We start from the raw sequence: 21,176 nt of genomic DNA on the forward strand, positions 1-21,176 counted from the left end.
AGATTTAGAGGAACTGAACAATGACATCGGAGGAAAACTAAAGCCAAGTGAATATAACATTTTAAGGAGAAAGAAAGACAACTACACCAAAGGCTACTGAGAGATAAAGTAAGATAAGGACATAGCACTGACCTACAGATAATGAAACATAAAAGTCGTGATTACCTAAACAAAGGCAATTTCAGTCAAACTGTCAAGATTAAATCCTCACTGAAATGAGTTTGAGAATTGGAGAAAAAGAAGTCAAGACATTCTGTACAGCAAAGGAAACCATCAATAAAATGAAATGGCAACCTACTGAATGGGAGAAAATATTTGCAAATCATATGTCTGATAAGGGATTAATATCCAAAATACATAAAGAATCCATACACTCAATGGCAAAAAAAAAAAAAACCCACAAACCCCAAAACAATCCGATCACAAATGGGCAGAATATCTGAATGGATATTTTTCCAAAGAAGACATACAGATGGCTAATAAGTACATGGAAAGATGTTCAACATCACTAATGCAAATCAAACCCACAATGAGATATAGCCACATGCCTGTTAGAATGGCTATCATCAAAATGATATAACAAGTGTTGGTGAAAATGTGGACAAAAGGGAACCCAGCACAATGCCCTAAGTGCCCACTGATGAATGGATAAAGAAAACGTGGTATATACAATGGAATAGTATTTAGCCATAAAAAGGAATGAAATCTTGCCATTTGCAACAACATGGACGGATCTCAAGGGTATTACACTAGGTGAAATAAGTTAGACAGAGAAAGATAATACAATATTATCTCACTTATATGTGAAGTCTAAAACAAAAACAAAAACAAGCTCATAGATACAGAGAACAGATTGGTGGCTGCCAGAGGGGAGAGGGGGGCAAAATGGGTGAAGGGGGTCAAAAGGTACAAACTTCCAGTTATATAATAAATAAGTCAAGGGGATGTAATGTACATCATGGTGACTATAGTTCATAGTACTTTACAGTATATTTGAAAGTTGCTAAGAAAGTAGGTCTTAAAAGTTTTCATCACAAGAAAAAAATTTATTTGTAACTATTGTGTGGTGACAGATGTTAACTAGACTTATTGTGGTAATTCTTTTGTAGTGTATACAAATATCAAATCGTTGTACACCTGCAACTAATATAATTTTATATGTCAATTATATCTCAATTTAAACAAAGAAGTAGAGACAATGAGTATAAACAACTCTTTCTAGGGATTTTACTTCAAATAAGAAGACAAAAATGGACTGGTAGCTGCAGAGGCCAACAGATCAAGGTGTTCATTTAAAATATATTGATATTATAACATGCTGGTAAGTACCATGAGAATCTCCAGTCAGTGGAAACACCGTAGATATAGGTGAGATGAAAGATAATTGAGAGGTAAGGTTGTTGTATAAATTAGGAGAGGTGGGATCTGGGGATCAAGTGGAGGCGCTGGCTTGTGAGAGGAGCACAAACCATTTGGCCCTAGTAATGGGAGTAAAGTCAGAGTTTTTTGGTTTTGTTTTGTTTTTTCTTTTTCTTTGTCCTTCAGCCATAATCAGTTATATCTGTGCAAATGTAGAAAGGGCAGAGAGTTAGTGTCTGATGTAGCAGACTAGATCATTTTTCCTGATTATAATTATATAATTATAATTATAATTTTACTCCTCTTTATTATAATTATATAATCATGGCCATACTTTTATGTTTCCCATGTTAAGTTAGGGAAAATATATCTCCCACTTCCACTGATATTAAACATACATTAATTTGAACAATGGAGTGTGGGTGTAGGTGAAATATGCAAATGAGACCTTAGGAAGTATTTTGTATTTCCACTTGCCCTCTCGTGCCTCTTCCAGCCACGATAAGAACATATTCTAGGTATGTCCCAGAACGAGTAAACCTATCGAGCAGTCCTGAACCTGATGCACAATCTAAAGCTGCCCAGCTGATCAGCAGATCCATGAGGAAGAAAAATAAATGTTTCAGGTTATAAGACACTGACATCATGGGGTTGTTTGTTATGCAGTTTTAATGCAGCAATCACTGACTAATTCACCATGGCTGTGGTTTTGCCTAGTGAACAGAAGGAGGAAGATGGACAAAAGAGTTCAAAGCATAAAGAAGGAAGTGACTATAATGACAGACAGAAGGTTCTGACCCTTCACAGAAGTTTTGGCTATAAGTGTTCAATATACGAAAATGCCTGTACTTGTATCACAAAGATCTTATAATGGAATTTGTCCAATGCCTTGTGGAAAATGAAGAACATAATTATTACATATTTCTAAGATGTAAGAGTTTAGTAAAATAAAATTAGGTTAATGTGTTAGAACTTGCTCTTAATCGATTTATCCATGCTGTTATTGCTCTTCATGTTTATTTTTATTGTAAATATTCTACATGATTTTAATGATATGTCAATAATTTTTTTAGGAATTAAAATAGCTGTCTAGCCTTAGAATTCTCCTTGTTCTACTTTTTGTATGGTAACAAGCAAACTCAATTTATCATCACAATATCATCCTAAATTTACTTAACACAAAAGACTCATATAATCTTACAGAAATTATAAAACATGCCATAGATTTTTAACAATGAAATTCAAAAATCTTTGGTGTTTGGAATAATTCCAGAGATGATATTATCCAACAGACTTTAAAAAAATTTTACTCAGAAATGCACAACTATAAAAACTAAGACAGTAACATTGGTACAATACGATTAACTAACCTATATACTTAATTCAGATAACATCAATTATTTCACTAATGTTATTTTATATCACAGGATCCAGTCCTAGATTCTACATTACATTTAGATCCCATGTCCCCTGAGTCTCCTTCAATTTGTAAGTCAGCCTTTCCTTATCTTTTATGACCCTGACACTTTTGAAGAGTACTGATAAGTTGTTTTATAGAATACCCCGTTTGAGTTTCTCTGATGTTTTCTCATGATAAGATTGAGGATATATATTTGGAGGAAAATACCAGAGAGATTATTTTCCCTTCTCAGTGTCCAATAATCAGGGGACACACGGTGTTGATATATTTTATTACTAGTCATATTAATCTTTATTATTTGGTTAAGCTGGTATCTGCCAGGTTCTCCAATGTAGACTTAGTATTTCCCCTTTGTTTTCAATAAATACTTTGTGGAACTACTTTGAGATGGTGCAAATATTCTCTTTTTATTTGAATGTTCACCTTCTAATTTGTTCATCCGTCAGTGGACCTTGTTTGTACCAATTATGTATTTAGTACTTCTTCAGATTCTAAAACATTCATTTGACTATATCTGTTTGAATCTAAATTTGAGTTTCTCTTCTGTTCATTTGACCTCTATGTCTGTTTAGCCAATACAAATTAATGTAGTTTTTAGGTCCACAAAGGATAATTATTCAAAAGTTTCTCCAGTCTTGTCTGGAGTGCCAGTGAGTTTTTAGGGGGTTAAGCTTCTAAGAGGGTAACACTGTCCCTCTATCTTAAGCCCTTGGGATCTTTCTACTCCTTTATCAGTGCACATTCAGTATCCCAGTTCTCCAAACTTCTTAGCTGAACTCTTCTTACAAGTGTGCCAATGTAGCTTTATCCACAGATAAAACTACTTTGCCTCTAGTATCTCTCTGCAGGTACCCAGTCCTTGTTCAGATTTTGAGCCGACTGATTCCTCTGTGACTTTAACTCTGATTTTTTTTAAAAAATTATAACTTTTCCATTTTCCCGTCTTTTCATTGTTGCTATGAGTGTGAACAGTGCTTTTTTCCAATGCTAAACATTTAAACATTGCTGAGCAGAACATGCAAATGCCAAGTGACAGATTTTTTAAATGAGAAAACTTAAAAGGTCTAGAAGACGTCTCTTGTCTAAGGTTATATTAATTGGTGGCAGAGTAGAGTTCACAGTAACCATATCAGCAAAACACTATTTATATGAACCTTTTACTGGGTCATTAAAATATTTTATTACAAAGAAACTTTCTCTGAAACATATTTCTCTTAAATGGTATTTATGATAATGGAATTTTGTTTATACAGTGATACCTAAATATGTACTAATTTTTAATCCATTTTGGTCTGTTTCTCTTCTGGAGAAACTTATTTTATTTTCTGAAGTCATATTCATAAAAATCTGTTTTAAATGTAGCAGCTTTTATTTCTGGATGAAATGGATTTTAACTGGCAAGAAATTATTTATATATTCTTTTAAGATACTGGTGTTTTATACTTCACTAAATATCCAGTGAATAATAACTGAGAAAACATGGTTGTTGTCATTAAAACTATTAAATTCTGAAATACAAATCCTTTGAGGATGTAACTTCTACTGATTATAGCAAAAATTCCAAAATTAGAATAACTTCCATATTAATAATGAAAGCAGTAGCAACAACAATAAAAGCAAAATTATTATCCTATAAATTTGTATATCCTTCTACATGTATCAAATGCTTTGAGACAGAGTTTTGGCTTCACATTTATTATCCAGATTAATGCTGAATTAGAATATTGTCTTAAATCATCACTAGTATAATTCATATTGCTTAAAGATATACTTTCTCATTTTGAGGATTATGCATAATACTTTATATAAAAATATAACAACATAAAAAGAAGAAAAATTGTACATTTTTATTCTGGAGAAGGATTTTGGCTTTCATTCACTGGCAATAATATAACTGAGTTATAACTATGAAATCCTCTCTTGAGAATTTTGTGAAGCCATTATGTGAAAATAAGCATTTAAGGTGAATGATAAGTGTCAGCATTTAAATATTACAGACTGGTAATATAACAAGAAAAATTAAATGACTTACCAAAAGGCACATATAAAACTGTAAGAGTTACTGTTTTAAGATGGATTAATATAGTCAAAGATAGAATTGTGTTCTTAATTCCCAAATACCCTATGCTGATGATGGGCTATATTTTATGCGACATCAAAATTAATAATTTATATTGCTGGTTCCTATTGTGTCATGTTGAGAATAGAGAAAGGGACTAGCCGTATTAGATATAAATACAATGCCACAAAAATCACAATTTTAAAAATGGAACTGGCTAGTTATAACCAAATTAATTAATGAAACAACATACAGAATGACCATAAAGAGATCTGGAAGTATGTATTTATGAAAATATTATCTTATTAACATCTGCATCAATTAATTAATATATGAAAATACTAAATATATTAAAGAGTTAATATACTCAAATATGTATCACTATATTATAATCATGATAATACATCTTCAAATAAATTAACTTATAAATTATTATTTATTTATATAAATTTTAATAATTAATATATAATATATAACTTCTATATTAATGGTGTTTCCATTCAGTGGGAAAGGGCTGGTTTATTTCACAAATGATACAATCACAACTTGATACCTAGCTAAAGGAAAAATCAAATGGGAAATTTTGCACACCAAATATAATACAAAGATAAATTCCAGATGAATTACATGTTTAAATATATTTTTTAAACTCTACAAGTCTTGGAAAAAAAATTACTCATCTATTTTCACAATGCTTGAAGGAGAAAATCTTTCTAACCAAGACAGGTGACCCAGGGAATATAAAAGACAGCACTATTTAACCATAAAATTGCAAAAAAACTTATGGGAAAAATGCTACAATCAAACATAATAAACAAATAATAGATTGAAAGAAATATCTCTCAGTGACATATCAAAAATGTTTTTTTAAATTGAATAGGAGGGAACACTCTCAAATTCATTCTATGAAGCCACCATCACCCTGATACCAAAACCAAAGAAACCAGAAAAAAAGAAAATTATACACCAATATTTTTTATGACTATAGATGTAAAAATCCTCAATAAAATATTAGCAAAATGAATCCAACAATACATAAAATGGATCATACACCATGATCAAGCTGGATTCATTAGGGGTTGCAAGGATGGTTTGACATATACAAATCAATCAATGTGATACACCATATCAGCAAAAGAAGAAACTACATGCTCATCTCAATAGATGAAGAAAAAGCATTTGACAAAATTCATATTTTTTCGTACTGTTAAAATGGCCATATTACCCAAAGCAATCTATAGATTTAATGTGATCCCTATCAAAATACCCATGACATTTTTAATAGAACTAGTAGAACAAATAATCCTAAAATTTATATGGAACAACAAAAGACCCAGAATTGCCAAGGCAATCCTGAGGAAAAAGAACAAAGTTGGAGGCATAACCATTCAGACTTCAGACTATACTACAAAGCTACAGTAATTAAAACAACATGGTATTGGCACAAAAACAGACACATAGATCAATAGAATCTCAATAGAACAGAGAGCCTAGAAATAATCTCAATCCACACAACTATGATCAGTTAATCTATGACAAAGGAGGCAAGGACATAGAATAGAGGAAAGACAGTCTATGCAACAACTGGTGTTGGGAAAACTGGAAAGCTACATGTAAATCAATGAAATTAGAACACCCCCTTACATCATATACAAAAATAAACTCAAAATGGTTTAAAGACCTAAATATAAGACATGACACCATAAAACTCCTAGAAGAGAACATAGGCAAAACATTCTCTGACATAAATCATAGCAATATTTTCTTAGATCAGTCTCCCAAGGCAAAAGAAATAAAAGTAAAAATAAACTAATGGGGCTTAATCAAACTTAAAAGCATTTGCACTGCAAAAGAACCAATCAACAAAATAAAAAGACAACCTATGAAATGGGAGAAAATATTTCCAAATGATGTGACTGACAAGGGATTAATCCCTAAAATATACAAACAGTTCATACAACTCAATGTTGAAAAAATAAACAACCCAACCAAAAATTGGGTAGAAGACCTAAACAGACATTTCTCCAAAGAAGACATACAGATGGCCAACAGGCACATGAAAAGATGCTCAACATCACTAATTATTAAGAAATGCAAATCAAAACTACAATGAGGTATCACCTCACACCAGTCAGAATGCCCATCAACAAAAAGCCTACAAATAATAAATGCTGGAGAGGATGTGGAGAAAAGGGAACCCTCCTACACTGTTGGTGGCAATGTAAATTGGTATAGCCACTATAGAAACAGTATAGAGGTTCCTTAAAAAAATAAAAATAGAGTTTCCATATGATCTAGCAATCCCACTGCTGGGCATGCATCTGGAAAAGATACAAACTCTAATTCTAAAAGGTACATGCACCCCAATGTTCACAGCAACACTATTTACAATAACCAAGACATGGAAACAACCCAAGTGTACATCAACAGACGACTGGCTTAAGAAGATGTGGTTTAGGGGGCTTCCCTGGTGGCACAGTGGTTAAGAATCTGCCTGCCAATGCAGGGGACATGGGTTCGAGCCCTGGTCTGGGAAGATCCTGCATGCCATGGAGTAACTAAGCCCACAAGCCGCAACTACTGAGTCTGCGCATCTGGAGCCTGTGCTCCACAACAGGAGGCACTGCGACAGTGAGAGGCCCACGCACCGTGATGAAGAGTGGGCCCCGCTCACCACAACTGGAGAAAGCCCTCGCACAGAAACGAAGACCCAACACAGCCAAAAAATAAATAATAAATAAATTTATTTTAAAAAAAGAAAAAAAAGATGTGGTTTATACACAGACACACACACACACACACACACACACACACTAGAATATTACTCAGCCATAAAAAAGAAGTATTGCCATTTGAAGCAACATAGATGGATGTAGAGGATATTATACTTAGTGAAGTAAGTCAGACAGAGAAAAACAAATATATGGTGTCACTTATATGTGGAATCTAAAACATAATACAAATGAATCTATATAGAAAACAGAAACAGACTCACAAACATAGAAAAAAAAATTTATGGTTACCAAAGAAAAAAGGGAGGAGGGAAGGGATAAATTAGGAGTATGCAATTAATAGATACAAACTATTATACATAAAATAGATAAGCAACAAGGATTTACTAGATAGCACAAGGAACTATATTCAGTATCTTATAATAACCTATAGTGGAAAAAATATATATATATAACTGAATCACTTTGCTGGTACAACTGTAACTAACACAATATTGTAAATCAACTGTGCTTCAATTAAAAAGTTTTTAAATTAATGATATGGAAAAGTTTTGCAAGTTAATGGCAGATGTAAAACAACGCAGTATCATTAAAAATTGGCAAAAGTTATGAAAATACAATTTACAAAAAGTCAATTGTAAACATTAATGTTAGATCTGAAAGTTCTGCTTCCTGGAACCCAATGGACTTCTTACATTAGCCAACTGAATGGCTTCATGCTGACAACAGAGGCATTAATTTTCAAAGAAGGGGATGTTACCTAACATTTATCTATCTGTCTACCTACATATCTATATTTAAATAAAGCTAAAATAGAACACTGACATTTTTAAAAGTCACATAAAAATGACACTAACTAAAATTATATCTGATTAGTTTCAATTAGATAAAGAAAATTATGTGGAAAAACAAAGGCCTGATGTTTTAAAGAAAAATATAACTAGAGCAACACAGTTAAATGTATCTTCCCTATGTGATTTTCTGCCAGGAATCTTTATCTAACCAGAAGTAAGATTCCCTAATATTGCAATTACTCTGTGGACAACAATCTAAATTAGGGCTCTAAATATTTTCTTTTAAATTGAAGATAAAATTTAATTAGCCCTTACAGAAATTATTTACACTGTGTAAAATGTTTTGAATAGTGTGCTAATCAATCCTTTTACCATTGCATCATGGAATATCAAGAGTACTAAAGCGATATGATAGTCATTATATGAGTACTTTTAATTATATTACCTTTTCTCATTAAAATGACTAAAGGTTTTCTATTGTTGAGTAAAGTGTTATTTTAAGCAAAGCCTTTTTTGTTATCTGGGAAGCAATAAGGGAAAATATAATAGTGAGCTGTTACACTTAAAATCAGTAATAAAATATTAAGTATAAATGATCATAAAGGTAGCTTATATTATGTGACAACAAACTGTATATTTTCTGTTGCTCTAATATCACAAAAAGAATGAGATATATCGTTAATACTGTCACTTTTTTTTTTTTTTTTGCGGTACGCGGGCCTCTCACTGCTGTGGCCTCTCCCGTTGTGGAGCACAGGCTCCGGACGCGCAGGCTCAGTGGCCATGGCTCATGGGCCCAGCCGCTCCGCGGCATGTGGGATCTTCCTGGACCGGGTCACGAACCTGTGTCCCCTGCATCGTCAGGTGGACTCTCAACCATTGCGCCACCAGGGAAGCCCATGTCACTTTTTTTAAAAGGTGATCTAAAGTGGTTTTAAGCATGATTTGTCCATTAGAACACATGCAAAAAAAATTAAAAAAATAAAATTTAAACATTTTTGAAGGCACAAAGCTGCCGAACTAGTGAAAATACATGAAATGACATTGATACAAAGATTCAATATCACAGAAATGTCATTTCTTCTTACATGTATAGAGTTATAATTTAAATTATAAATTTAAAATAATTCCAGTAAATATTCTATCAGGTTGTCTCTGGAGGTAGTCAAGTTTATTATAAGGTTCCTACAGATAAATAAATAGGGTAGAACAGCCAATAAAATCTTAGAAAGGAAAAGCAATATGAGAGAGCCATCTTCACCACGTATTAAAGCACATTATAAAGACTCTCTAATTAAAACAGTGTAGTTTTGGCTCTAAAAGACAGATCAGTAGAATAGTAGAGATAACGCAGAAAGAACCCAAGTACATATGGCAGTATAGTCTATGATAATGTTGGCATATCAAATCAGTAGGGATAAGATGGGCTTTTAAATAAATCTTGAAGAAATAGATAGCCATTTGGGTAAATTAGGTGGAGAGAAACACCATGTTCTTGGATTGAAAGACTCAATAACTCAGTATTTCTAAGATGCCAGTTGCCCCCAAATCAAAGTATAGTTTCAATACAATTCAAAGTCCTCACGGGGGTATGTGTGTGTATCTGTGTTCCTGTGTGTGTTTGTAAATTAACTAGCTGATTCTGAAATTATTATGAAAGTGCAAAGGATCTAGAATAACTAAGAAAATCTTGAAGAAGAGGAAAAATTTGAAGGATTTACATTACTACGTGTTAAGACTTGCCATATAGCTATAGTAGTTAAGACATATGGTATTGCTGCAAAAATATATGAATAGACAACTAGAAATGAATAGAGTACAGAAAGAGACTCATACACATTCTGCCAGTGGATTTAGGAGAAAAGTGTCACTGCAATTTAAGGAAGGAAAGGATGGCTTTTTCTTTAAATGGTGCTAGGACAATTAGGTATACATAATGAATAAAATGAACGTTGACTCTGATATCTTATCATATTTAAAATTATTGATATAAGTATCAGGAAAAGTGAATAATGCTTCTAGTAAAAAGAGGAATATATCTTCATGACTTTATGTCCCAAGCTATCAAGATTATTGCCAGTATACAGTACCTAGATATCAGCTTTCTGGGAGAATTGCCTTCAGCTGAAGACAGTCACCTGACCAAGGTTAAACTCCTTTCCAGGATTAGACTACATTTCATGATGGATTGATGGGATGGGGGGTGGGAGGTTGTGGGTGAGGAAATGAGATATAAAATTCTGGCTTCCTCATGCAAAATTGGGGAAACTCTGAAGAACTATCCTAGTTTCGGTGCTTGCCAGGGTGTGAAATGACAGCTTTGTCCCCACCTCCCTCTGTTCAGTTTTGCTTCATCCTCTTCTTCCTCCAGTGCTGTTGATCCTCATACACTTCTCCCTAATACAATTCCTGCATGCTAACCTCCTTGTCAGAGACTGCTTCCCAGGAAAACCTTTTTTGCAACAGTGGCATTTAAGATACTTCTGAGTGAAAGTTGGACAGATATTTAAAATTTTTATTTTATTATTTACTTATTGACGTTTTAAATCTGTCTTCTATTTATAACAGTATTTTGTAGTTGAGTAAGAGCCCAAGCCCTACATTCAAACACAAGCTCCAGCACATACTGTGGGTGTGATCTTGGATATAACTCCTACACGTCTCAGTATACTCATCTCTAACATAGGGTTATTAACAGAATCTATCTCATAGGGTTGTTGTGAAGACCATACGAATTAATATTTGTAAAGTGCTTAAAATACTTCCTGGAACAGAGTACATTGCTACTGCTCATGACAAGTGACTGCTTTCTATTAAAATACAATTAGGTAAATTATTATATAGGTGATACAAGGGAATGCCAAAATTTGTGAAAGTGGTATATGAATTTGCTGATTTTTTAAAATTAAAATGTTGAATGAATAGAATACGTCAAGGATTAGGGATATCGAAAGGAAGAACAAGGTTGAATTATTTTTTAAATATAGGTATCTACAAAGTTGGATACTCTTAAAATATAGATATAAATACAGAAATATAGATATCTACTGTCCTGTAAGATATCCTTTTCTAGAAAAGGTATTCATCAAGGTAACAAGACTGTTTCATCAATGAGTAGTTGATGAAAATTAAAATCATTTGTCTCATAACTGTTTCACCTAAAAAACAAATGGATTTCAGAAGAAAAATAACTGCTATTTATTTCTTTGTTCATTTTTCAGAAATATATTTCCTGGCATGTACTGGCAGTGTACTAGGTCTTGTTTCATCTAAAACTGAAGAAAATCAGGAATCCATCTTTGGGTTTACCTATTTTCACCTATACAAGTAATACTAATAAACAATACTTGTATATACCTTTAGTGTTTAGACATTTCTTCACATGCACAACTGTGTTTATTCTTCAAAAAATATCCTATTAGGTAAAACTGATTTTCATTTTTTCTGATGTCTAAAACAGGGTCCTGAGAGTACAGAAACCAGCTCAACCTAACACAGCTTTTCCACATTACAGTCAAAGCCAGAACACAGATTCTCACACTGCAAGTCTAATGCCCTATCCCTGCAGCTTGACTCCTTTACTAAAGTCCTACGTCTAATTTTATACATATATAGATTTGTAAACTAGTACCTTACTCCCTAGCGCTACACTATGATATATAATAATGCTAATCCACCACCCCCATTTTTTTTAAACTATCACAGTCAGAGGACCCAGGAAAATGTTTCAGCTAAGATTTTTTTATCAGGAGTTTAATCTTGATTTTGCTTCGGTGACATTTGATTACTTCCTAGTAAAAGAGAAAAGGAACACTGCAACTCTTATACATGTATCACCATTGTAGAAGGATGGCTTCTGAGATCACAATTCACCTATACTCTTGTCTCATCTTTGGTTACTCGACCTAATTAGATGTGTACACAAGAATGAGCTTCAAACTGAAAACCTGGCAGGTTAAGATTCTTTGCTGACAGGAGGACCCTTTTTTTTTTTTTTTAAACTCCTGTCTAGTTTCTGTCAGCAGTTTTGAAAGAAAGATAATGAAAAGAACAGTGAAACTACTAAAAACAAAATGAAGTATAGCCTACTACGGAACTCATTCTAAGGAAGAAAAATTCTAGGAAAACAAAAATGTTTCCTTGGAGGAATGAAATGGATGTGAACATCTTTTTCCAATGTAAAAAAATAGTGTCAATGGCTAGAGTTCTTGTCTTGGTATGTATGTATTTATGTATATATCTATCCATCCATCCATCTATCCATCTATCGATCCATCAACCCATCCACCCACCCATCCAATTTTATTAAGGGATTTCAGAAATTTAAAGGAACTTAAAATTTCAGAAAGAAGTTAATATGAGGAGTATTTACAGAAATTATTTTTATCCATGTCCTTTTGTCATATATAGAACAAAATGTTGGTAAAGTCAGGCTGTGACTGGGATGATGCATAGATTAGCTTACCATGGATTGAAGCATTAGCATTCACATTTGAGGAATATATACTAGTCTTACCAGCTATCACTTGGTTTCCCTTTAATGCCTAGCACTTAAACTGAATTGAACTGAATGTACTGTCACATTACTTGGCAAACTGGACGATACAAGTTTAGAACCTCTCCACTCAATCAATTCATCTGATATCGTGTAGATGTAGAAAGACTTAGTTTTAAGAATACAAATGCTTTATATCGTATATGAGATTTTCCCTAGAAGCAATTTTTACAATATGGTTAATGAATCCCAAAGTCTCTAAAAATGCCAATAGCAGTGTAAGAAACAGAGATCTCATTTCTGTTGTACCCTTACTGTTTATGCTCCCCAAACCATCAGGGATGTCCATATCACTAATATTATACCATGTAAGAATATCAGAGCAAATAACAAATTTCTTGAAAATAAACAAACCCCTTTGGAGATTTTATTATATAGAGCAGCAGAGAATATATTTGGAACTGTCAACCCACTGCACAGTCAGGGTTGTCCATTGCTAGTTGAAAAATCCAGCAAACACGGCATTAAATTTGAAAACCATTTGAAGACAGCAAGAACAATATAAATTATAATTAAGGAAGTATGCTTAGGGACTTCCCTGATGGTCCAGTGGCCAAGACTCTGCTCTCCCAATGCAGGGGGCCTGGGTTCGATCCCTGGTCAGGGAACTAGATCCCACATGCCGCAACTAAGAGTTCCCATGCCTCAACTAAAGATCCTGCATGCTGCAACTAATGATCCCACGTGCTGCAACTAAAGACCCTGCATGCTGCAACTAAAGATTCTGCATGCCATAACTAAAGATCCTGCATGCCACGACGAAGACCCCGCACATGGCAATGAAGATCCCACATGCTGAACTAAGACCCAGCGCAGCCAAATAAATAAATAAATATTAATAAATAAATAAATATCTATGTACCAAACAGCATTGCCTTAAAATATACAAAGCAAAATTTTAAAAAAAGAGAGTACATCTATAATTTTTCAAATTTGAAGATTTTAAAATGGAACACAAAATGTTGGTCTCTGTGTTGCATAGAAATTACATTATATATAATTGCTAATTGGATTATTTAGTTAGTTTTTAATTTGAAAATTACTTAAAAATTACTTACTGCAGAATAAAGAACCAGGAATTCAAAAAGAAACTAAAAATAAGCAGTCATTTCAATATATAAGTAGTCCAAAATTAGTAAACAAAGATGAAAACTTTATAAACTAATGCAATAAGATTGTTGACTTTGGTAAAAGAAACAATAATTTCCCTAATTCCCATACTCTATGTTTAGAGTGGATGATTCCCTGCCATTTTATTAATTTATTTACCTTTTGACCACCTCTACCCATTATTTGTATTATTTAAATAAAAGTACTGCCACTGGAAACTTTATGTTTTTTTCATGGAAAAATGAACTTTATTAATATTTATAAATACTGTGCTCAAAAATATTGAGGAAATAAGTGGTCATGGATAAGAAGATTAAATATTATAAAGATGTAGTTCTTACCAAATTTGTCTATAGGTTTAATGTAATTTCAATCAAATGTTTACTGGTACTTTTCAGAACTTGTTAAAAAGTTGTTCTAAATTATTTTCCAGAAGGATAAATAGATGATAAAAGGAAAGAAATGATTTAAATGATAATGAGAAAATAGAAATAAAATAAGAAAACATAAACCTGGAGGATTTAAACCGTATGGCACTGGAACAAGACCGGAAATACAGATCTATGTAACAGAGTATAGATGATTGAATATAGGATGTCACATTGCAAAAATAAATAACAACAGAATAATAATTATTATTCAATTAAAAGATGGAAATCTTGCTAATTAAGGGGGAATCAAATTAGATTGTAATTACAGAGCAAAAAAGCAAAATCTGGATGAATTAAAGGAGCAAATGGGGGGCTTCCCTGGTGGCGCAGTGGTTGAGAATCTGCCTGCCAATGCAGGGGACACGGGTTCGAGCCCTGGTCTGGAAGGATCCCACATGCCGTGGAGCGACTAGGCCCGTGAGCCACAACTACTGAGCCTGCACATCTGGAACTTGTGCTCCGCAACAAGGGAGGCCGCGACAGTGAGAGGCCCGTGCACCGCGATGAAGAGTGGCCCCCACTTGCCACAACTGGAGATAGCCCTCGCACAGAAACGAAGACCCAACACAGCAAAAATAAATAAATTAATTAATAAAAAAAAGGAGCAAATGAAAAAGACACCTACCTACCTATAACTCTTTCCCCATTATAAACAAAGGAGAAGAAAAAAAGAAAACAGAGGTGAAGTTTCAATTGATTCAAATGTAGAAAGGCTTTGAAAGTGCAGAATCAATGGAAAAAATGAAATAAAAGAAAATGTCTCATATATTTAATGGCTAAGTAAAATTAAAATATAAGCAGACATATAAATAGTTACTACAGATACAACAAAGTTGTTATTTGGCATTGAGGTGATTTCCAATTTTTTGCTGTTATATATAATTCAATATCAAACATCTCTGTGGATAAATAATCCATCTTTTGATTATTTCTTGAAAAGATCTCACTGGAATTGGAATTACTGGGTCAAGAAGGTGATAATGTCTAAGTTTCTTTATATACATTACACAAAGTGCTTTTCAGAAATTATGTAGTGATTTATACTCCACTAATCAGTGTTTGTTCCAATTTCATCACAGTTTAATTGAAATAGAAAAATTTTTTTTTTTTTTTTTTTTTTTTTTTTCTTTTTGGCGGTATGCGGGCCTCTCACTGTTGTGGCCTCTCCCGTTGCGGAGCACAGGCTCTGGATGCGCAGGCCCAGCAGCCATGGCTCACGGGCCCAGCCGCTCCACGGCATATGGGATCCTCCCAGACCGGGGCACGAACCCGTATCCCCTGCATCGGCAGGCGGACTCTCAACCACTGCGCCACCAGGGAGGCCCGAAAAATTTTTTTAAAAAGGAAAAAGAAAACTTAGCTGGCTATCATTTAAATCAAGATCTATTTGAATATTAGTGACTTTGAACATATTTTCAGTCATTCTTTGGCCATTGGTACTTCCTCTTTTGTGAACTGCAGTTCATACTCCTTTTAACATATTGCAAAGAAAGAGAAAACAGAGATGTTGAAATCAGACATATGGTAGTTCGGCTTTGCCAGTAAGCAACTGTTTTGATTTTGTGTAAGTTAATTTTTCTGAATTGCAATCTCCTTGATTCAATAATAATAATAGTAACACCTATACAATGGAGCTGTTGTGAGTATCAAATGAAATAAATTAATGAGATTTAGGATGCTAATAAAAATGACTATAGTAAATATAAAAGAAAGTCATGAACCCACTTATATTGGAATGTTAGTAGTAGTTACTGATTTTAGTTATTATTTTTGTAATAATTATGTTAAGATAATTTGTATTTTATATGTACAATAATTATTATGATTAGTTTTTTGTAATGAAAATTATTTTAAGCAAATTCATATTTCGTGAGCTTTAGATTTTTAAGCAAATTCATTATTTCTTATGCTTTAGATTTTTTTTCGTATTCATCAATATGCAGTTGGGATTACTAATACCTGTACACCCTATAATACATTTTCAGGGAATTGTCAGCTTTGCAAAGATGGAATTATTTTCATAAGTGTGAGCAGCTTTAGCACACTAGGTTTTGTTTTGTTTTTGTTTTTTTGCGGTATGCAGGCCTCTCACCGTTGTGGCCTCTCCCATTGCGGAGCACAGGCTCCGGATGTGCACGCTCAGCAGCCATGGCTCACGGGCCCAGCTGCTCCGAGGCATGTGGATCTTCCCGGACAGGGGCACGAACCCATGTCCCCTGCATCGGCAGGCGGACTCTCAACCACACTGCCAACAGGGAAGCCTCACACTAAGTATTTTTAATTTTCCAAAATCTTCTTTGACTCACACAGTTATGTATTAAGTGGTATGACATTCAACCATCCACAGTCTCAGAGATAAGATTTTTTGCAAGTTGTATTCATGCAATAAGGAATGAAAAAAAGTGAAGATATAATGACTATATGTAAAGGTTATACTATCCATGTTTTTCTATCAACTTACTAAAATTTGTGTCAAAATTTTTAACTTGTACATTTAATTTTCATTAAATATTTATTAAGACAACAAGACATATTTCATCATCTCTGAAATGCGATAGCATATAGAATGACAGAATATAAGGCAGAAATCCTGTACCTTTTGTGTGACTCAGACCACTAAGCTTGAAGGTAGAAGTCTCTTAGAGGAAGCTGTCCCAGTATGGAGCCAGGACAAGACGCTTGTGCTTCTCCTGACCTAATCAAAATATAAAGAGATATTACACTTCAATGTCACATTAAAGAGGAAAAACATCAGTGGAGATTGAAATAGAATCAAAACTTCCTTCTAATGGGAAATTTCTGAGATGATCATTTTCAAAGTACATTTTAAGATGAGATTTAAATAGCATTTTTTTTTCTTGCAGTATGCGGGCCTCTCTCTGTTGTGGCCTCTCCCGTTGCGGAGCACAGGCTCTGGACACGCAGGCTCCGGACACGCAGGCTCAGCGGCCATGGCTCATGGGCCCAGCCGCTCCGCTGCACGTGGGATCTTCCCGGACTGGGGCACGAACCTGCGTCCCCTGCATCTGCAGGCAGACTCCCAACCACTGCGCCACCAGGGAAGCCCTTAAATGGCATTTTTGAAGAACATATTCAACACTACTAATGATTTTTTTTATAATACTCAAAAAATATTATAAAATCAACTCATAAATTCTTGGAATTTTAATTTAAACTATTCAAGTAAAAGATATTACTGAGAGCCTGTTTGAACCTACCATATAAAAATGGATTGTAGTAGTTAATATTTACACATGCATAAATATACACTTTTGCAATGTTAATAATTTTTTTTTTTTGCTGTACGCAGGCCTCTCACTGCTGTGGCCTCTCCTGTTGCGGAGCACAGGCTCCGGACACACAGGCTCCGCGGCCATGGCTCGCGGGCCCAGCCGCTCCGCGGCATGTGGGATCTTCCGGGATCGGGGCACGAACCCGTGTCCCCTGCATCGGCAGGCAGACTCTCAACCACTGCGCCACCAGGGAAGCCCTGCAATGTTAATAATTTAAACTAAGATACGCAAAAATCAATCAATTTTTCAAAACGTGCTTATGGGCTACATAACACGTACCGGCTTTTAGTGCTACCATGTATAAAAAGTAAAAAAACTCAGTCAGCACAGAAATTTATAATTTTAAATATATTGAACTAGATATCAGCTGATGCCTTGGAAAGGAATGGGAGTGTTACAACTTCTAAGAAGGGGATTTTTGTAACATACAGTAAAATTGTATATATATTTACCATTTTGCCCATCAATACTACTTGTAGAAATACAGCTTAAATATACAAAGGCATTATTTGCATAGCAATAGTTGTATAGAAAATTATTAGCAATAATGAAAAGATCTATGCACTAGAGACTAGTTGTGTATACACAATAGTGCAGGAAAAAAACTGAGGTACTAAAAAGTCATAAAAATCTATGAGAAAGATGTCCATTAACTATTTTACTAGGATCCCAGACACATTATTAGGTGAAGTTAGCAAGTTGCAAAAGAAATTATACAGTATCCTACCTTTGTATAAGATAGAGGATGAAACAGAACCATGTGTGTACATATGCATTTATTTATATATACTCATTTTTGCAAAACTAAACACAGTATGGATAAATCAGAATCAAATGATGATGGTCATCTATATGATTGTTTGAGAAAGTGGTGGATGGTTGAGTTATGGGAATGGGATTTCTTTAAGTAGAACATTTTACATAGCTTTGAGTTTTGAACAATACGTGTTTTACAAATTCAAAAATAAATTTAGAAAGTGTGAAAAAGCAAAGCTAAAACTGAATTCAAATTAAAAATTAAAGAATCCATCTTTATATAAATTGACAACAAAACTATACAGAATAAAGAATTAATTAAAGAATATTTTGGCCATAGTTCTCTGACTGTTCTATTGTAGTACAATATATTCCAGGAGGAAAAATCAACTGCAAAGATAGCTTTAGATTTAGTAGTTTTCAGTTCCTTTTTCTTTTCTTCTCTCTCTCTCTCTCTCTCTCTCTCTCTCTCTCTCTCTCTTTTTCTTGGTAGTTAAGAATATAGTAATTTAGAAAATATAAGGGGTATATAGGTATGATAGAGCAAATGGGTACTGAATTGATGTGTTGGGAGTGAGGTTTTTCACATGGGAGAAGAGAAAGTGAGGTGAATTGAGGAAGAACCCTATGGTGTAGGATCGGAATAGGAGGTATCAGTATGAGATAACTGTTTTTAATAACTATTTTAATAATTATACTTATTTGTTCTGTCCCCTGAAAGGAACATCCTAGCAGCAATGAGCACATCTAGTGCCCATATCTTGGACACTAAATACCTTGTCTCTGTATAGCAGACCATTGAAAAATGCCGAATTCTAGTTTTACAGCAAGTTGAGTGCTAGGTGAAACTAGAACATCTTATACTGCCAGAAAGTAACAAAATATTCAAAAACTAATGACGATAAAAAGGACTTAGGGATTGTCTTGTAAAGCGTCCCACTGGCCAAATTTGGGAGTGTCCAAAAGAATAATAATAAAAATCCACAAAAATGAAGTAGCCCCATTCCTCCTAGGCCGCCCCTCTTACAAGTAAAAATTGCCAGACATAACACACAACAGACAAGGATAGGGAGACTCTGAAATATGAAAGAAGAAGGCAGCCTGCTTAGGGACCTTGGGACTTGAGGAACGACATGGTGGTGGGTTTCCAGGTTTCCATACTGCCTCTCATATATACTGGACAAGGCACTGAACAAGTCTCCAACCCAAATCAACTAAGAGCGGCAGAAAAATAAAGGGGAGGGGAGCTGATCTTCTATCTCTTGCTTGGTAGAAACAGGCGGCACTCCAATTCTCTTGCTGGGGTAGCAGGCTGAGGGAAAGGGTAGCTAGCCAGGGTAGAGTTAAAATATTTATATATAACATGGTCCGACAATGTTCTATCTAAAACAGACTTCTCCAATTTAATGACATAGGTAGTTTGAAAGAAAAAGGATGATAAAAGATGTACCATGAAAATGTTAATTTTAAAAAACAAAAATGGGGCTTCCCTGGTGGCGCAGTGTTTGAGAGTCCGCCTGCTGATGCAGGGGACACGGGTTCATGCCCCGGTCCCAGAAGATCCCACATGCCGCGGAGCGGCTGGGCCCGTGGGCCGTGGGCGCTGGGCCTGTGAGTTCGGAGCCTGTGCTCCGCAGCGGGAGGGGCCGCAACGGTGAGAGGCCCGCATACCGCAAAAAAAAAAAAAAAAAAAAGTTACATTACTATCATATAAAGCAAACTTCAGAGAAAAGAAAATTACTAGAGACAAAGAGGGGCAATACATAATTATAAAATATGGATACACCAGGAAGACATATAATACTAATGTGTCTATAATAAATAACAAAGCCTCAACTTACATGAAGCAAAATTCAATAGAGGGGAAAGAAGAAATAAATACACCATTATAGTTGTGTGATTTAATATCCCCCTCTCACCAAGTGATAGGTAAAACTACTAGTCAGAAAATCAGCAAGGATACAGAAGACCCAAATAACAAAATTAACTGAGGATTTGAATGACATATGTAAAACACTCCATAAAACAACAGGATACTTATTTGTTTCAAGTCGTATGGGACATTTACCAAGAGAGACCATATACTGGGTCATAAAACAAACCTTAACAAATTTAAAATACCCTAAATCATACAGATTGTGTTCTTTCGACCATAAGGGAATCAGTAACAGAAAGAAAAAGGTCTGGAACTGTCTTTTCCCAGTCTGCTCTGGCACTACTCTTTTCTTTTTTTTTTTTTTCCTTTTTGGCTGCATAGTAGGTCATGTGGAACTTCCCCCACCAGGGATAGAACCCATGCCCCCTGCAGTGGAAGCACAGAGTCTTAACCACTGAACCACCAAGGAAGTCCCTCTGGCACTACTCTTTGAATGAATGTCTTTTCAAAAACCATAAAAATTTGCTATAATTCAAAAACACGGCAAACAAGTTTAATAGTCTTCAATGCAAGAAGAAAAAGGAAAAGGAGTGAGAGATTATTCTTTTCTATTGATATAATAGCTATGGATTTGTACAAATATTAGCTCTAGTATTTTTGAATTGCTCGTTAAGAGCCACAAATTCCTCCTAGAGATCTGGATACAGAGAAATCCAGAGAAGGAAGAGGTAGGTGTCAAAGTCATTTCTGTTAACATCTGGCTTTGTTTCTGTTTTTCCAAACTCAGAGGC

General features: G+C 34.5%; 1 protein-coding gene across 1 annotated transcript in view; it reads right to left on the minus strand.

Moving 5' to 3' along the window:
* CFAP47 (cilia and flagella associated protein 47) overlaps window positions 1-21,176 on the minus strand; it is a gene marked incomplete at both ends in the record, with an annotated part of 276,077 nt that overhangs the window by 61,689 nt on the left and 193,212 nt on the right. The window contains 2 exon segments of the mRNA XM_081223108.1: window positions 17,057-17,099; window positions 17,103-17,155. Of these exon segments, the coding sequence (XP_081079234.1) occupies window positions 17,057-17,099; window positions 17,103-17,155 (96 nt within the window).

The sequence above is a fragment of the Mesoplodon bidens genome, assembly GCF_964165515.1.
Source record: "Mesoplodon bidens genome assembly, chromosome: X".
NCBI lineage: Eukaryota > Metazoa > Chordata > Mammalia > Artiodactyla > Ziphiidae > Mesoplodon > Mesoplodon bidens.